This window comes from Bos grunniens, chromosome 19 (assembly GCF_055505025.1).
Source record: "Bos grunniens cultivar Pamir isolate PY7600 chromosome 19, Bosgru_T2T1.0, whole genome shotgun sequence".
NCBI lineage: Eukaryota > Metazoa > Chordata > Mammalia > Artiodactyla > Bovidae > Bos > Bos grunniens.
The window spans coordinates 15,951,308-15,969,919 of record NC_141183.1 but is presented as its reverse complement, the minus strand read 5'-3'; the positions used below and the strand labels follow the sequence as shown (position 1 = coordinate 15,969,919).

The 18,612-nt window shown below is 36.9% G+C and overlaps 1 protein-coding gene across 9 annotated transcripts in view; it reads left to right on the top strand.

The window, feature by feature from the left end:
* TANC2 (tetratricopeptide repeat, ankyrin repeat and coiled-coil containing 2) overlaps window positions 1–18,612 on the top strand; it is a 363,482-nt gene that overhangs the window by 31,843 nt on the left and 313,027 nt on the right. For all 9 annotated transcript variants that reach the window (XM_086357066.1, XM_086357065.1, XM_086357063.1 and 6 more), the window contains exon 2: window positions 9,751–9,844. In XM_086357066.1, the coding sequence (XP_086213192.1) occupies window positions 9,778–9,844 (67 nt within the window). In that variant the 5' untranslated portion in view covers window positions 9,751–9,777. The remainder of the gene's footprint in view (window positions 1–9,750; window positions 9,845–18,612) is intronic.

The following is an 18,612-nucleotide window of genomic DNA, read 5'->3' as shown; positions in this document are numbered from 1 at the left end:
TAAAGCTGCTATAAACTCCCACGTTGTCCTTTACTTTTCATATACTGCTAGAGGGAGCATCCTCGTGTGGCCATCACAGTAAGATGATTGAGCGTAAGATGGAGCCTATTATCAGTTTCTCCTCTTGCTTGAGAAGCTAATTGCCCTGCATTCATTCCTGTGCCCTCAAATCTTGAATGAGATTGCATAATTTGAAGCTCTTCAGTGCAGTTCAGAATTGATATGTTAGGGAAATTATCAGAGTTTATCTGTGGACAGAACTCAGGTAATTCTGTTCAGTTCAAGACTTCTCTGGATATAACTTGTTCAAAAAAGTTCTAGAAGACATTTTATGATTGTTGTATATTGTAGTGGATATTCTAGATTTCCCTTAGTCCTTCCATCTCTATGTTTTCACTCTTTTATCTTTGATTATGTACTTCCAAAGTTATTTCATGGAATGTGTCTGAGGTATTTCGCAATTTACCTATTCAATGGAAAGCCATTCTTGATAATATACTGGTCATTCTACATGCCTTTCAGAGATGAAAAACATGCAGCTTCCAGATAGTGGGCAAATGATTCTTCTTTCTTGTATTGATTTTGTCCTTTTATTGTTTATTTTTTTTTAATGTAGAGTTTTTCAAAGTTCCAGTTTATGCAGCTGGATTTATTTTTTTAACTAGTATTCCCATGGTTCACATTATTGCATCTGTCATTGGTTATTTCCTTTTCCTGTTATAGTTACGTGCATACTCTTTTGAGCTCTTCTGTCCTCTCTTTCTCTTTTAGATTACTTATGAGTCCCTTTTTTGGAACCTGTTAGGCCTTTAAACAAATATTTGCTAAATGCTTTTTATGTACCAGCTTCTGTGTCAGGTGCTAGGTTTTCACTGGTGACCTTGCTGATGTGGAAAAGTTAAAGGGAATACTGTGATTATTTAGCCCAAATGGTACAGATGTGCTTAGGAGTTAATTATATTATTATATAAATATTTAAATGAAGGAGGCCTATTGTGCTCCTTTTTGAGTAACAGTAAGAAAAGGGCTTTAAGTGTGCAGGAGGGGTGAACATTGAAAATGAAAATTGATTGCCCACTAATAAAATAGTTCAAAAATGTATGAGATATATAGGATATTGAGCGTCCAGCCTTGATGGAACATTAGGGTGAGAATAGTCATTACTTTCTGAACTGTTCAGACCAGGTGTCACAAACATAAAAGCTTAGGGGCCATGTAGATAACATAAGGTCTGAATCAGTTATAAGACAGTTAGAAATGATTGGGATTCTATGAATGTTATTTGTTATTCTCCTGCCAGAGATTCACTTGCCAGGAATTTATTTGATTTCTCCTAGAGAGTTAACAGTAAAAAAGAAAAAATTGGATCTAAAACTTGGAAAAGTAGAGTGAAATTTAGCCATATATTACTGTCATAAATCCAATTAGATCAAACTGTCATTTTCCACTTAGCTTCAATTTTGTAGTTTCTATATTAATATTTTATTACAATAAATTTTCTAGTGGTGTGTTAACTTAAAGTCATTTTTATCAAAATGTAGCAATGAGATGGATAATTAGCCTTAAATAAGTATTTATGTTTCATTATATTCTTTATACATTTTAGTCAATTTTTATAAAATGTTTTAGGACTAGCAAAGACAAAAAACCTCTGTACTTCAAAAAGTGATAATTATAATTAATTTCATTCATCAGTTTTTCTTAACTTTAGAATGTTGTCTTGGTTTATTTTTAGGTATAAAGTTTTTACTCTTTTGACTCCTAGTTTTAGTAAATTTTAAGTAGTAATTTTTCTTCTAATAATAATCTGTATCTATATGTTTGTTTTCCTTTTGCAGCTTTGAAGAACTGTACATAGTAGTAAGGTCTGAGTTAGGCAAAAGTTGAATTATGACTAGAATTTCTTGGTTTTTCTTCAGATAAAAATTTGAACTTGCCCAGAATTCGTATACCCTTCTCTGACACACAGTCACCTTAGTCTTTATTCCAGTTAGTTCATAACCGGTTTTTGTCTATTGAGATTATATTAGTCCCTTTACCAAGTTAATAATCTAATGAATCAAGTCTTTGCTCAATTTTTCATTGATTTATTTACTAATTTAAGAAGTGTTGAAAGCCTACTATGAGCTGGGCATTGAGTATAAAAAGGGTAAGATGAGGTTGCTCTATGTGGGTTTGCTTTCAACAGTGATATACCAGCTGAAGAAATTAATTGATTAATTCATTAAGTATTTGGTATCTACTGTTTACCAGGTATTATTCTCCAGTTAGATAGCATATTCAAAAGCAGAGACATTACTTTGCCAACAAAGGTTCGTCTAGTCAAGGCTATGGTTTTTCCTGTGGTCATGTATGGATGTGAGAGTTGGACTGTGAAGAAGGCTGAGTGCTGAAGAATTGATGCTTTTGAACTGTGGTGTTGGAGAAGACTCTTGAGAGTCCCTTGGACTGCAAGGAGATCCAACCAGTCCATTCTGCAGGAGATCAGCCCTGGGATTTCTTTGGAAGGAATGATGGTAAAGCTGAAACTCCAATACTTTGGCCGCCTCATGCAACGAGTTGACTCACTGGAAACGACTCTGATGCTGGGAGGGATTGGGGGCAAGAGCAGAAGGGGACGACGGAAGATGAGATGGCTGGATGGCATCACTGACTCGATGGATGTGAGTCTGAGTGAACTCCGGGAGTTGGTGATGGACAGGGAGGCCTGGCGTGCTGCGATTCATGGGGTCGCAAGGAGTTGGACACGACTGAGCAACTGATCTGATCTGATCTGATCTGATTCTCCAGTTATGGGCTTATCACAGTGAGTTAAATAAGCAGCTTTCATGACCTCTTGAAGATTATATTCTAGTAGGGGAACTGATAATAAACAGGTTATAATATATCATTTAGAGATAAATATTTGAAGAAAAATAAAGACTAGAAAGAGATGGATGAGAGCTTTGGCGCATACATCATTACACTCAGTTGCTCCCCTTGAGTTAAAGGAGGTGGTCTTTTGTAGCCCTGTTCTAATGAGTCATTGGTGGCTCTCATCAGTACTGAGCAGTTCTCTGCCAGTAACTCCTGAGGATATGGATGTGCTGATCCTATAATGAGGATCAGGGTGGGACATCATGGTGTCCACTAAAGCAGGATGTTTTTTCTCCCCCCGCCCCCAAATGAGTTGTATCAAAATGTTTCTTTATGCGTTGGCAAAGACTAACACCAATCTGTAACAGTACTTAATTTTTTTTTTTTTTGCTAGAGTAAGGTAAAATATGTTGACATGTATAGTAGTGCCACAAAAAAAATAAACATTTTAAAAACAAGAACCAAATGGAATACTACTTATGGAATTTTTAATTTGGATCATTGTATTTAGAAATTTTGTTTCAGCTCTTTTAAACAGACTTATTAAGTGTTTCTTATTTAAGAAGAGATGCTGAGGAGGACAGCTCGTGTTTGAACATCAAATATGGCCTTAAGCATTTATTAGCAGTGTAACTGTGAGCATGCGATTTCACTTTTCTTTATTTCAGCTTCCTTTTAAAAATGAAGCACATACTACCTGTGTTAAGGAGGTTTTGATGAGGACTAAATTAGATCATATATATATAATATTTTGCATAATATATATTTTCTGACTTGTAACACACAGAAAATCTGATACATAATGTTCTCTTCTAAGAAAATTTTAAGAGTTATAAAACTTACTATTCAAATTTCATAGTATGTTTTAAAACATGAAGTATATTTTTTATATACCCCAACATATAATTTTTTCAAGTCTTTCAAATATTAGTGAAGTAAGTACCTATCAAGCTTAGAACTTCTTGCTGAGTCTCAGATAGTCTTTTATTTTTATTTTTATTTTTTTTAATTTTATTTTATTTTTAAACTTTACATAATTGTATTAGTTTTGCCAAATATCAAAATGAATCCACCACAGGCATACATGTGTTCCCCATCCTGAACCCTCCTCCCTCCTCCCTCCCCACACCATCCCTCTGGGTTGTCCCAGTGCACCAGCCCCAAGCATCCAGTATCGCGCATCGAACCTGGACTGGCAACTCGTTTCTTACATGATATTCTACATGTTTCAATGTCACTCTCCCAAATCTTCCCACCCTCTCCCTCTCCCACAGAGTCCATAAGACTGTTCTATACATCAGTGTCTCTTTTGCTGTCTCGTACACCAGGTTATTGTTACCATCTTTCTAAATTCCATATATATGCGTTAGTATACTGTATTTCTGTTTTTCCTTCTGGCTTACTTCACTCTGTATAATAGGCTCCAGTTTCATCCACCTCATTAGAACTGATTCAAATGTATTCTTTTTAATGGCTGAGTAATACTCCATTGTGTATATGTACCACAGCTTTCTTATCCATTCATCTGCTGATGGACATCTAGGTTGCTTCCATGTCCTGGCTATTATAAACAGTGCTGCGATGAACATTGGGGTACACGTGTCTCTTTCCCTTCTGGTTTCCTCAGTGTGTATGCCCAGCAGTGGGATTGCTGGATCATAAGGCAGTTCTATTTCCAGTTTTTTAAGGAATCTCCACACTGTTCTCCATAGTGGCTGTACTAGTTTGCATTCCCACCAACAGTGTAAGAGGGTTCCCTTTTCTCCACACCCTCTCCAGCACTTATTATTTGTAGACTTTTGGATCGCAGCCATTCTGACTGGTGTGAAATGGTACCTCATAGTGGTTTTGATTTGCATTTCTCTGATAATGAGTGATGTTGAGCATCTTTTCATGTGTTTGTCAGATAGTCTTTTAAAGTAAGATTAGAAGGGAAAACACCCTAAAGATTGACTCTCAAGATGAATATGTAAAAGGAATATTTCATAAGTGCTTTAATATTTTTAGGATTCATCACCATATTTATTTTTACTGGTAAAAAGAATAAGTTATTTGTTAGTGTTCACTTTAAATCTTTGTTTTATATGGTATCTAATGACCTTGATAAATTCATGTATTAATCTAATAGTGTATAAATTCTTTTAGATTGTCTAAGCAAATCATACTGTTCGTGAAAGGGGCATTTTTGTTTCTTCTCCATTTTTATACTTTCTGTTTCATGTTTTTTTTACTGACTAAAGACCTCTAGGACCATGTTAAGTGCAAGTGGTGATAATAAGTGGTCATATTCTTCAGTCTTGGGGAATGTTTGGAGTCATTCACCATTACATATGATGTTTGCTGTAGGCTTTTAAAAAGATACACTGTGTAGTATTAAAGAACTTTTCTTTATTTCTAATTTTGTATAAGTTTTAAAAAAATCACGAACAAGTATTAAATTTTATCAGTTGCTTTTGTTTCACTGATAAAAAAATTATTGATAAAATTGATTAAATTATTGATTATATGGTTTATTTCTCTTTTTACATGGTTAATTGATTTCCATGTGTTAAATCACTTTTGCATTTCTGAATTAAACCTCCACTTCATCCTGATCTGTATATTGGTATATTTGATTTTACCAGTATTTTGTTTAGAATTTTTATATCTATGGCAAAAGGAGAGGTAGGTAATATTTCTTTCTTATAGCAATCTTTTTGGCTTTTGTTAGGAAGCTTCTGCTATCTTTAGAAAACATGTTTGGAAATACTCCCAATTTTTCTACTGTCTGGGACAGTTTGTGTAAAATTGGTATTATTGCTTCTTTAAATTGTTGAAATCATCTGGTCCTAGAGTTTCTTTTGTGGGAATGTGTTTTTACTTCACTAAAAAAGTTCAGATTCATAGACTATTTAGCATAGTTTTACATTTAACACATGTATACCCACCGCTTAGAATCTTGTGTTCGCATATTGCTATAATTGCTCTATTATATGTGTGCCTTCCTTCCTTCATCCATCGTTTTGTCTTATTTTTTAATGCATTTCAAAGTAATTGGATATATCAGTATGCTTTCCTCTAAATATTGAAGCATGAATATCATTAAGTAAGGTTCAGTATTTTTTTTTATATTAAGTAAATTTATATGGAATATAATCCATAAATTTGGTGTGAACATTGACTTAGTTTTGACAAATATATGCATTTGTGTATCCCAAGCTCCCTCAAGATACGAAATATTACTATCACTGAAGAGTTTACTCATGCCTTTTCTTAATGAATTCTCATATCTGCCCTAAGAGACAACCGTTCTGATTTTGTAATTCTAATTTTTTCTTACCATATTCTTGCATACGTTTTAATGTAAGATGTTTTTACTCAGTGTAATATAGAGATTGATCTGTGTTGTTGAATGTATGAATAGTTCATACCTTTTAATTGCTGAGTAGTATTCCACTGTAAGAAAATATCATAGTTTATCCATTTTCCTGTTGTTGGACATCTGTGTTAGATTTTGGCTGTTATTAAATCTGCTCTGAAAATTGTACTAGTCTCTTTTAAGCACCTGTGTTTTCATTTCTTCTGGGTAAATATGTAAAGGGTGGAGTCATATGTTAGGTTTATGCTTTGTTTTAAAATAAACTCTCCAAAGCACATTGTACCATTTTACTCCTGAAATGGTGTATTAAGAATTTCAGTTGTCCGCCATCCTGGTCAATATTTGATATCATCAGACTTCACAGAATTGGTTCTTATGGTGGGAATATAGTGGTAGCTCACTGTAATTTGTACTTGCCCAATGACAGATGATGTTACGCTTTTTAATAAGTGTGTTAAAGAGAAGTCTATCTTTTTTTAAAAACTGTCTATTCAAATCTTTCACCCTGTTAAAAATTGTCTCTTTATAAGTGAATTATAGATGTTTTTAATATATCTTGGAGATATATTTATGTTTATGTTAGGTATGTTTTGTTAGATGTTAGATATGTTTTGTACATAATTTCTCCCAGTTGGTGACTTGCCTATTCGTTTTCTTAATGGTATTTTTGATGAGCAGATTTTTTTTAAATTTTAATGAAATTTTATGGTTATTGGTTTCTGTGTCTAAGATTCCTTTGCCTTCTAAATAATGAAGATATTTCTCCTGTGTTTTCTTCTGAAAGCCTTATGATTTCAGCATTTATGTGATGTTTGATTTACTTTGAATTAACTTTCATGTATAGTGTGTGAGACACAGATCAAGGTTAATTTTTTAAAAATAGATATCTATTTGTTCCAGCACAATTTGTTGAAAAGACTTTGCTTTACCCATGAATGATTGTTGAAAGCGGATGACGGTGTAAGAATAGGTCTTCTTCTGGACTACCTATTGTGTTCCATTGATCTGTTCGATGACTCTTAGGCCAGTACTGTACTGTCACAATTACTGGGTCTTGTAAGTGCTTCAGCTTTTTGTTAGTTTTCAAGATTGCTTTGGATGTTCTAGGCTTTTTGCATTACCATATGCATTTTTAGAATCAGCTTCTCAGGTTCCACATACACAGAAAATGCCTGCTGGAATTTGGCTGAGATTGTATTGTTTCTTTAGAACAATATATGGAGAATTTATATTTTAAAGATATTGAACCTTCCGTTCTATGAACATAGTATACAGACGTACTGTATTTTACTACACTTTGCTTTATTGTGCTTTGCAGTTACTGTGTTTTGTTTTGTTTGACAAAATTGAAAATTTGTGGCAACCCTGAGCCAAGCAAGTCTATTTGTACCATTTTTGCAACACTATTTGTTCACTTCATATCTCTGTCACATTTTAGTAATTCTTGCAATGTTTCAAATGTTTTCATTTTTTATTATATTCTGATGATCTGTGATCAATGATCTTTTTAAAATTGAGGTTACAGTATTAGTTTCAGGTATACAGCATAAAGATTCAATAATTTAAAGATTATATGCATTAAAACTTCTTACAAGACAATGATTATAATTCTGTATGTTATGTAATATCTTGCTTATCTATTTTATGCCCAGTAGTTTGTAGCATATCCCTTATTTGCTTCTCCCATTTGGTAATGCTAATTTATTTTCTATATGTGATCTATATGTGATGGGATATCTTTTCTCATTTTATATTTAACCTTTATGTGCCCATAGTCTTTTAGTAGAGTATTTAACAGAATAACAATATAATTTGAGTTTAAAGCTACCATCTCACTGTTTCATATTTTATCCACACATACTATGCTTTTTCTCTCACTTCTTACCTTTGGTTCAGTCATATATGTTAATTATTCTCTCTATTCCACTCCTGACGTTTTTGTTTTTGTTGTTATGCATTGAAAAATCTCTGTGGGATTCCCAGGTGGTACATTGGCATAGAAATACCTGCCAGTGTAGGAGGTGCAAGAAATGTGAGTTTGATCCCTAGGTCGAGAAGATCCCTTGGAGAAGGAAATGGCAACCTACTCCAGTATTCCTGCCTGGAAAATTCCATGAGCAGAGAAGCCTGGTGGGCTACAGTCCATGGGGTCACAAAGTGTTGGACATGACTAAGCACCCACACTCATCATATATTTTAAGCTTAACAAGTTATTAATGTAATTTTTTTAACAATTCTTGTTCATTTATATTTGCCAATATACTTACCTTTTTGTGGCTCTTCCTTCTGTGTTTTTCTGGCTCTCATTTTCCTTCTCTTGGAAGAACTCTGTTTTCGTATTTCTTTTACTGATAAATTCTTTTTGTTCTGAATCACCTTTATTTTAATTTTCAGAATATTTTAAACTGTTCATAGATTTCTTGATTGACACCTCTTTTCCTTCAAAAATTTTAAGAAGTCATTCCATTTTCTGTGTCATTCATCATTGCTGTTGAAAGTTTCCTCTCAGTCTACTGATTGTTGCTTCTTTCAGTGTGTTTATTTTTCCCCTAGCTGTTTAAAGATGTGGCTTTACATCTTATCAGTATTAGGAAATTCTTGATTATTATCACTTAATATATTGCTTCTTATTTTCTCCTTTCTTCTGGGATTTTAATGATATGTATATTAGAGTCTTTCAAAGGATTCCAAATGCCTCTCATACTCTTCCATATTTTTCAGCCTTTAATTTCTGTGTGCTTTAGTTTGGAGATTTGCTGTTAACCTCTGTTCTAAATTCACATTTGCTCTGTTCAGTCTGCTGCAGGTTTCAGGTACTGACACTTGGGAAATTTTGCTGTTAAGAGCAAGCATAAAGGAGCAGTAATTGGACCACGTGGGAATAAAGAGAGGGGCTTACTTATTGGCTTTTGGTTGGGACATACTAGCATGTTTATGTTATGACTGGAGTGATTCTGTAGAGAGAAAAAAATGAAAGCTGTGTGAGAGAGAAAAGAAAGATGATTTTTAGATGAAAGTTATTAACAAGGTGAGAGAGGACATAGCAAAATTAAGGAGTTTTCTTTTGATGGGAGTGGGACATACAGAGGTTGGTATTAATAGCATATGTGTACTGATGTACTCATGTATCAGTAGTCTTGTGAGATTAAATTCTTGCTTGACCGGTGGAAAATACACAGCTGCTGTGAGTTCTGGACTCTTACACGTTGGGTGTGTGTTTTGGGAAAAATGTCCAAGAAATGGAGAGTCTTGTGGTAATTGTATTTATAGCAACCTAATTGTTTTCTGTTTCTGTGTACCCTCAGTGATATCTGCCTTTGTCTCTTAGGGTACTCAAGTATTATACTTTAAAGGGAATACCTAAATGTCTAATTAAATTAAATTAAATAAGCGTTTCTGTCATATAGTTAAAATTTCTGTATTATATATGTAAACAGAGTGGTTAATTCCTGATGGCACATTTAAAATGAATTCTTAATAGTATTTGGATAGCAAACCAAGTTTTCTAACATATTTTCCCACATTTTCTTTTGTAGTTTTGTGAGTCCTAGAATAGTACAACCATGTTTCGGAATAGTCTCAAGATGCTTCTTACTGGAGGAAAATCAAGTCGTAAGAACAGATCAAGTGGTGAGTAACTCTGCTTCATTTATTTTGTGTTATGATTTGGAAAAGAAAGTCCTCTTAGGGATCTGAATTAATGCTACCACAGTTCATATATTTTATTAAATGGCTTATTTATTTTGGAAAAAGTTTACATTCCTATAGGTTGACATATTCTTTATTAAGAAGAATACTTGAACACTCATCAGGAATAGTCAGGTAAATGAAGAGTTTGTGAAGGAAAAATGCTTATTTCAGATATATGAGAGAGTAGTGTTTCTATGTAGTACATATTAAAGACCTTCCAGACTTAAATTTACTTTAAGAATTAACCTGTAAAATTATTTCAGTCCCAGATACTCTTTGGGGAATGAGACTAAAAATAATAGAGATAGTCCTCAAAGGGTTATACAGAAAAATGATATGTAAATTGGACATTTTTACAATCATTAAAAGATATTTTTTAAAAAAGTGTGTAATTCTTAGACTTTTAAGGTAAAAACAAACCAAACCTGTATAGATAGTTTTTGGGGAGAAATCTTGAAGATTAATACACTACATAGTGGAGAGTGAAAAAGTTGGCTTAAAGCTCAACATTCAGAAAACAAAGATCATGGCATCCGGTCCCATCACTTCATGGGAAATAGATGGGGAAACAGTGGAAACAGTGTCAGACTTTATTTTTCTCGGCTCCAAAATCACTGCAGATGGTGACTGCAGTCATGAAATTAAAAGACGCTACTCCGTGGAAGGAAAGTTATGACCAACCTAGATAGCATATTCAAAAGCAGACACATTACTTTGCCAACAAAGGTCCGTCTAGTCAAGGCTATGGTTTTTCCTGTGGTCATGTATGGATGTGAGAGTTGGACTGTGAAGAAGGCTGAGCACCAAAGAAATGATGCTTTTGAACTGTGGTGTTGGAGAAGACTCTTGAGAGCCTCTTGGACTGCACGGAGATCCAACCAGTCCATTCTGAAGGAGATCAGCCCTGGGATTTCTTTGGAAGGAATGATGCTAAAGCTGAAACTCCAGTACTTTGGCCACCTCATGCAAAGAGTTGACTCATTGGAAAAGACTCTGACGCTGGGAGGGATTGGGGGCAGGAGGAGAAGGGGATGACAGAGGATGAGATGGCCGGATGGCATCACTGGCTCGATGGACGTGAGTCTGGGTGAACTCTGGGAGTTGGTAATGGACAGGGAGGCCTGGCGTGCTGCGATTCATGGGGTCACAAAGAGTCGGACATGACTGAACGACTGATCTGATCTGATCTGATTTGTTTTCTACAAATGGATTGTTGATTTTTATCATATTTTCTTTCATTGACGTGTAGCTATTTACAACATTGTGTTAGTTTCAAGTGTACAATAGCAAGTCAGTATTTTTGCAGATTATATCTCATTTATAGGTTATTATAAGAAAATGGTATAATTCTCTGTTTAGTTCAGTTTGGTCACTCAGTCATGTCCGACTCTTTGCGACCCCATGAACTGCAAAACGCCAGGCCTCGCTGTCCATCACCAACTCCACCCAAACCCATGTCCGTTGAGTCGGTGATGCCATCCAACCATCTCATCCTCTTTTGTCCCCTTCTCCTCCTGCCCTCAATCTTTCCCAGCATCAGGGTCTTTTCAAATGAGTCAGCTCTTCTCATCAGGTACCCAAAGTATTGGAGTTTCAGATTCAACATCAGTCCTTCCAGTGAACACCCAGGACTGATCTCCTTTAGGATGGCCTGGTTGAATCTCCTTGCAGTCCAAGGGACTCTCAAGAGTCTTCTCCAATACCATAGTTCAAAAGCATCAATTCTTCGGTGCTCAGCCTTCTTTATAGTCCAACTCTCACATCCGTACATGACCACTGGAAAAACCATAGCCTTGATTAGATGGACCTTTGTTGGCAAAGTAATGTCTCTGCTTTTGAATATGCTGTCTAGGTTGGTCATAACTTTCCTTCCAGGGAGCAAGCGTCTTTTAATTTCATGGCTGCAGTCACCATCTGCAGTGATTTTGGAGCCCTCCCAAAAAATAAAGTCAGCCACTGTGTCCACTGTTTCCCCATCTATTTGCCATGAAGTGGTGGGACTGGATGCCATGATCTTCATTTTCTGAATGTTGATCTTTAAGCCAACTTTTTCACTCTTCTCTTTCACTTAATCAATAGCCTCTTTAGTTCTTCTTGACTTTCTGCCATAAGAGTGGTGTCATCTGCATATCTGAGGTTATTGATATTTCTCCCAGCAGTCTTGATTCTAGCTTGTGCTTCCTCCAGCCCAGTGTTTGTCATGATGTACTCTGCATATAAGTTAAATAAGCAGGGTGACAATATACAGCCTTGATGTACTCCTTTTCCTATTTGGAACCAGTCTGTTGTTCCATGTCCAGTTCTAACTGTTGCTTCCTGACCTGTATACAGGTTTCTTAAGAGGCAAGTCAAGTGATCTGGTATTCCCATTTCTTGAAGAATTTTCCATAGTTTATTGTGATCCACACAGTCAAAGGCTTTGGCATAGTCAATAAAGCAGAAATAGATGTTTTTCTGGAACTCTCTTGCTTTTTCCATGATTCAGCGGATGTTGGCAATTTGATCTCTGGTTCCTCTGCCTTTTCTAAAACCAGCTTGAACATCAGGAAGTTCACGGTTCACATATTGCTGAAGCCTGGCTTGGAGAATTTTGAGCATTACTTTACTAGCATGTGAGATGAGTGCAATTGTGCAGTAGTTGAGCACTCTTTGGCATTGCCTTTCTTTGGGATTGGAATGAAAACTGACCTTTTCCAGTCCTGTGGCCACTGCTGAGTATTCCAAATTTGCTGGCATATTGAGTGCAGCACTTTCACAGCATCATCTTTCAGGATTTGAAATAGCTCAACTGGAATTCCATCACCTCTACTAGCTTTGTTCATAGTGATGCTTCCTAAGGCCCACTTGACTTCACATTCCAGGATGTCTGGCTCTAGATGAGTGATCACACCTTCGTGATTATCTGGGTCATGAAGATCTTTTTTGTACAGTTCTTCTGTGTATTCTTGCCACCTCTTCTTAATATCTTCTGCTTCTGTTAGGTCTGTACCATTTCTGTCCTTTAATGACCCCATCTTTGCATGAAATGTTCCCTTGGTATCTCTAATTTTCTTGAAGAGATCTCTAGTCTTTCCCATTCTGTTGTTTTCCTCTATTTCTTTGTATTGATTGCTGAGGAAGGCTTTCTTATCTCTCCTTGCTATTCTTTGGAACTCTGCATTCAAATGGGTATATCTTTCCTTTTCTCCTTTGCTTTTCGCTTTCCTTCTTTTCACAGCTATTTGTAAGGCCTCTTCAGACAGCCATTTTGCTTTTTTTGCATTTCTTATTCTTGGGGATGGTCTTGATTCCTGTCTCCTGTGCAATGTCATGAACCTCTGTTCATAGTTCATCAGGCACTCTATCTATCAGATCTAGTCCCTTAAATCTATTTGTCACTTCCACTGTATAGTCATAAGGGATTTTATTTAGGTTATACCTGAATGGTCTAGTGGTTTTCTCCACTTTCTTCAATTTCAGTCTGAATTTGGCAATAAGGATTTCATGATCTGAGCCACAGTCCGCTCTTGGTCTTGTTTTTGCTTACTGTATAGAGCTTCTCCATCTTTGGCTGCAAAGAATATAATCAATCTGATTTCGGTGTCAACCATCTCGTGATGTCCATGTGTAGAGTCTTCTCTTGTGTTGTTGGAAGAGGGTGTTTGCCAAGACCAGTGCATTCTCTTGGCAGAACTCTACTAGCCTTTGCCCTGCTTCATTCTGTTCCAAGGGCAAATTTGCCTGTTACTCCAGGTGTTTCTTGACTTCCTACTTTTGCATTCCAGTCCCCTATAATGAAAAGGACATCTCTTTTGGGTGTTAGTTCTAGAAGGTCTTGTAGGTCTTCATGGAACCATTCAACTTCAGCTTCTTCAGCATTACTGGTCAGGGCCTAGCCTTGGATTACCGTGATATGAATGGTTTGCCTTGGAAACATACAGAAATCATTCTGTCGTCTTTGAGATTGCATCCAGGTACTGCATTTCAGACTCTTTTGTTGACTATGATGGCTACTCCATTTCTTCTAAGGGATTCCTGCCCACGGTAGTAGATATAATGGTCATCTGGGTTAAATTCACCCATTCCAGTCCAGTAAATCCTTCTTTCTATTATATTCTTTTAAGCTTTTCCGTTTCCTATTTTTATGCATTTCACAAGTTTTCGTGGGTGGTATGGGTTTCCCTGGTGGCTCAGTCTTAAAGAATCTGCCTGCAGTGCAGTTGACACAGAAAACTGAGGTTTGATCCCTGGGTCAGATCCTCTGGAGAAGGAAATGGCAGCCACTTTGGTATTCTTGCCCGGAATATCCCACGGACAGAGGAGCCTGGCAGGCTACTATCCATAAGATCGCAAAGAGTTGGACACAACTGAAGTGACTTAGCATAGCATTGTTCGTATATTCTTTATCATTCTCTTCAAAATATCTTTTAGCACTGCTTGTAATTTCTTCTTGACCCATAGGTATTTAAAGTATAATTGTTTATTTCCAAATAGTTGATGATTTCCTGGTCATCTTATTATTAACTTAGCTAATTGTACTCTTATCAGAGACGCTATCCTGTATTATTTTACTGTTTTTATATTTATTGAGGTTTTCCTTATAGCTTTGCATACAGTCAGTTTTGTCTGATGTTCTTGATGTACCCAGTAATGTGGATTCTGCAGTTACTGGGTACAGTGTAGGTCATTTTTGTAAATCAGATCAGATCAGATCAGTCGCTCAGTCATGTCCGACTCTTTGTGACCCCATGAATCACAGAATGCCAGGCCTCCCTGTTCATCACCAACTCCCGGAGTTCACTGAGACTCAACGTCCATCGAGTCAGCGATGCCATCCAGCCATCTCATCCTCTGTCGTCCCCTTCTCCTCCTGCCCCCAATCCCTCCCAGCATCAGAGTCTTTTCCAATGAGTCAACTCTTCGCATGAGGTGGCCAAAGTACTGGATCCTCAAATGTTTTATGTCCTAACTTTTTAAAAAATTATTTACTAAGAAAGGTATGGTTAAATCCTATACTATGATTGTGGAATTGTCTATATCTGGAAGCTTTCTTATTAGGGAAGATCCCTGGAGTAGGAAATGGCAACCTACTCCAGTATTCTTGCCTGGAGAATCCCATGAACAGAGGAGCCTGGCGGGCTATAGTCCATGGGATCGCAAAGTCGGACATGACTGAGCCACTAACACACACACACACGCATGCACACACACCCAATGATGAAATGTTCCTCTTTATTTTTAATAATGCCTTTTGCTTGAAAGTTGACTTTGTCTAATGTTAACATAGCTGTCTAGCATTGTTTGGATAGTATTTTAAGGCATAATTTGTTCTATTCTTTTATTTTCAACATATCTATATAGTTATACTGTTAGTAGCACATAGTTGAATTTTCTTTTTGTATTCATATAAGTTTTTCCTCTCAAAGGAGATGTTGGAATTCATTTACATTAATTCAGCCAGTGATACAGACTTCCCTCGTAGTGCATTCAGTAAAGAATCTGTCTGCAATGCAGGAGACCCAGGTTTAATTCCTGGGTCCGGAAGATCCCCTAGAGAAGGAAAAGACAATCCATTCCACTCTTCTTGCCTTAAGAATCTCATGGACAGAGGAGCCTGGCAGGCTATAGCCCATGGGGTTGCAAGAGGCAGACATGACTTAGTGATTAAACCACCACCAACCAGGGGTATATCTGGGGTTGAATATAACATTGCTCTTTGTTTTGTGCTAGTCCTGCTGGTTCTGTGCTTTCCCCCCCTCTCTTTTATTGCTTTATTTTGTATTGATCAGAATATTTTTTATATTCCATATCTCTCCCTACTGATTTGGGGATTATGAAGTCTTATTATAATTCATTCAGTAACCACTTTAAGGTTAAAACATCAATCAAAGTTTGGTGTCAATTGGTACTTTTACCCTCTCCTTGGACAATGCAAGAGTCTTAGAATCTTTACATTAGTTTAAATAGTTTGTATTTAAACTCCACAAGACATTATTATTGTTGTTTTATGTAGTCACTGTTATATAGATTTATTCACAGATTTGACCTTTTTATTGATATTTATTCCCTCCTTCCTTCACTGTCTAGATGGAATCACCAAATTTCTTTTTGTTTATAGAATACCCTTTATAATTTCCTTTAGTTGGAATCTTGGTGTGGCAAATTTGCTTCAGTTGTCTGAAAACACCTTTATTTTGCCTTTATTTTTGTAGGATGTTTTTGCTGGGAGTGGAATTATATATTTTCACCTGTTTTCTTTCAGCACTTTGAAATATTGTTCATTGTCTTCTGGCTTCTTGAATAACTTCTGGTGAAAAGTTAGCTGTCACTCTAAATGCTCTCTGCAATCTGTCTTTTATCTCTTTGTTTTTAGTTTTCTAGATGTTACATTGATGTGTGTAGGAGTGCTTTTCTTTTTAATTTTTCTTTGTTTAGCTTCTGTTTATGTTTGGTAGGGTTTTCCGAATATGTGGCTTGATGACTTTCATCAGTTTGGGAAAATTATTTCTCATTATCTTTTTAAATTTTATTTTTCCCCCTTTTCTATTTGTTCTTTATAGACTACATGTATGCCATTTATGTCTCTTACACTTTCTTTCTATCCTTTTGACTCTGTGCTTTATGTTGGATAGTATAAAAAAATCTGTTTTTGTTGTTGTTGTTCGATCGCTAAGTCATGTATGACTCTTTGCAACCTCATGGACTGTAACATGCCAGGATCCTCTGTCTTCCACTAGTTCCCAGAGTTTAATCAAATTCATGTCCATTGAGTTGGGTGATGTTATCTAACTATCTCTTCCTCCGCCACCCCCTTTGCCCTTTGCCTTCAATCTTTCCCAGCATCAAAGTCTTTTCCAGTGAGTTGGCTTTTCTCATCAGGTGGTCAAAGTAGTGGAGCTTCAGCTTCAACATCAGCCCTTCCAATTAATATTCAGGGTTGATTTCCTTTCAGTCAGTTCAGTTCAGTCACTCAGTTGTGTCCAACTCTTTGCGACCCCATGGACTGCAACATTCCAGGCCTCCCTGTCCATCACCAACTCACAGAGTTTGCTCAAACTCATGTCCATTGAGGCAGTGATGCCATCCAACCATCTCATCCTGTGTCGTCCCCTTCTCCTCCTGCCTTCAGTCTTTCCCAGCATCAGGGTCTTTTCCAGTGAGTCAGTTCTTCGCATCAAGAATGGCCAAAGTATTGGAGTTTCAGCTTCAACATGAGTCCTTCCAATGAACATTCAGAACTGATTTCCTTTAGGATGGACTGGTTGGATCTCCTTGCCGGGCCAAGGGACTCTCAAGAGTCTTCTCCAACACCACAGTTCAAAAGCATCAGTTCTTTGGCACTCAGCTTTCTTTAGAGTCCAACTCTCACATCCATACACTACTGGAAAAATCATAGCTTTGACTAAATGGACCTTTGTTGGCAAAGTAATGTCTCTGCTTTTTAACATGCTGTCTAGGTTGGTCATAACTTTTCTTCCAAGGAGCAGGAGTCTTTTTATGTCGTGACTGCAGTCACCATCTGCAGTGGTTTTCGGCCCAAGAAAATAAAGTCAGCCACTGTTTCCACTGTTTCTCCATCTATTTGCCATGAAGTGATGGGACTGGATGCCATGATCTTAGTTTTCTGAATATTGAGCTTTAAGCCAACTTTTTCACTCTCCTCTTTCACTTGCATCAAGAGGCTCTTTAGTTCTTCTTCACTTAATCAGTGGGGAACTGATTTCCTTTAGGATTGACTAGTTTGATCTTCTTGCTGTCCAAGGGACTCTCAAGAGTCTTCTCCAGCACCACCATTCAAAAACATCAGTTCTGGTGCTTAGTCTTCTTTATGGTCCAACTCTCACATCCATACATGACTACTGGAAAAGCCATATGCATCTTTGTCAGCAGCACCTTTGTCAGCGGAGTGATGTCTCTGCTTTTTAATACAGTGTCTTGGAGAAGGCAATGGCAACCCACTCCAGTGTTCTTGCCTGGAGAATCCTAGGGACGGCAGAGCCTGGTGGGCTGCCGTCTATGGGGTCGCACAGAGTCGGACACAACTGAAGCGACTTAGCAAGGAGCCAAGTGTCTTTTAATTTCATAGCTGCGGTCACCATCTGCGGTGATTTTGGAGCCAAAAAAATAAAATTTGTCACTGTTTCTACTTTCTCCTTTTCTATTTGCCATGAAATGATGGGACCAGATGCCATGAACTTAGTTTTTTGCATGTCAGTTTTAAGTCAACTTTTTCAGTGTCCTCTTTCACCCCCATCAAGAGACTCTATAGTTCCTCTTCATTTTCTGCCATCAGAGTGGTATCATCTGCATATCTGAAGTTGTTGATGTTTTTCCCAGTAATGTTGATTCCAGCTTGTGATTCGTCCAGCCCAGCATTTTGCATAATATACTCTGCATGTAAGTTAAATAAGCAGGGTGACAATATACAGCCTTGACATACTGCTTTCCAAGTTTTGTACCAGTCCATTTGTTTCATGTCCAGTTCTGCCCCTCCCCACCACCCCCACCAAGTCCAGTTATAACTATTGCTTTTGACCCACATACAGATTTCTCAGGAGATAAGTAAGGTGCTCTGGTATTCCTATCTCTTTAAGAATTTTCCACAGCTTGTTGTGATCCATACAGTCAAAGGCTTTAGTGTGGTCAGTGTAGCAGAAATAGATTTTTTTCTGGAACTCCTTTGCTTTCTCCTTGATCCAGAGAATGTTGACAATTTGATCTCTGGTTCT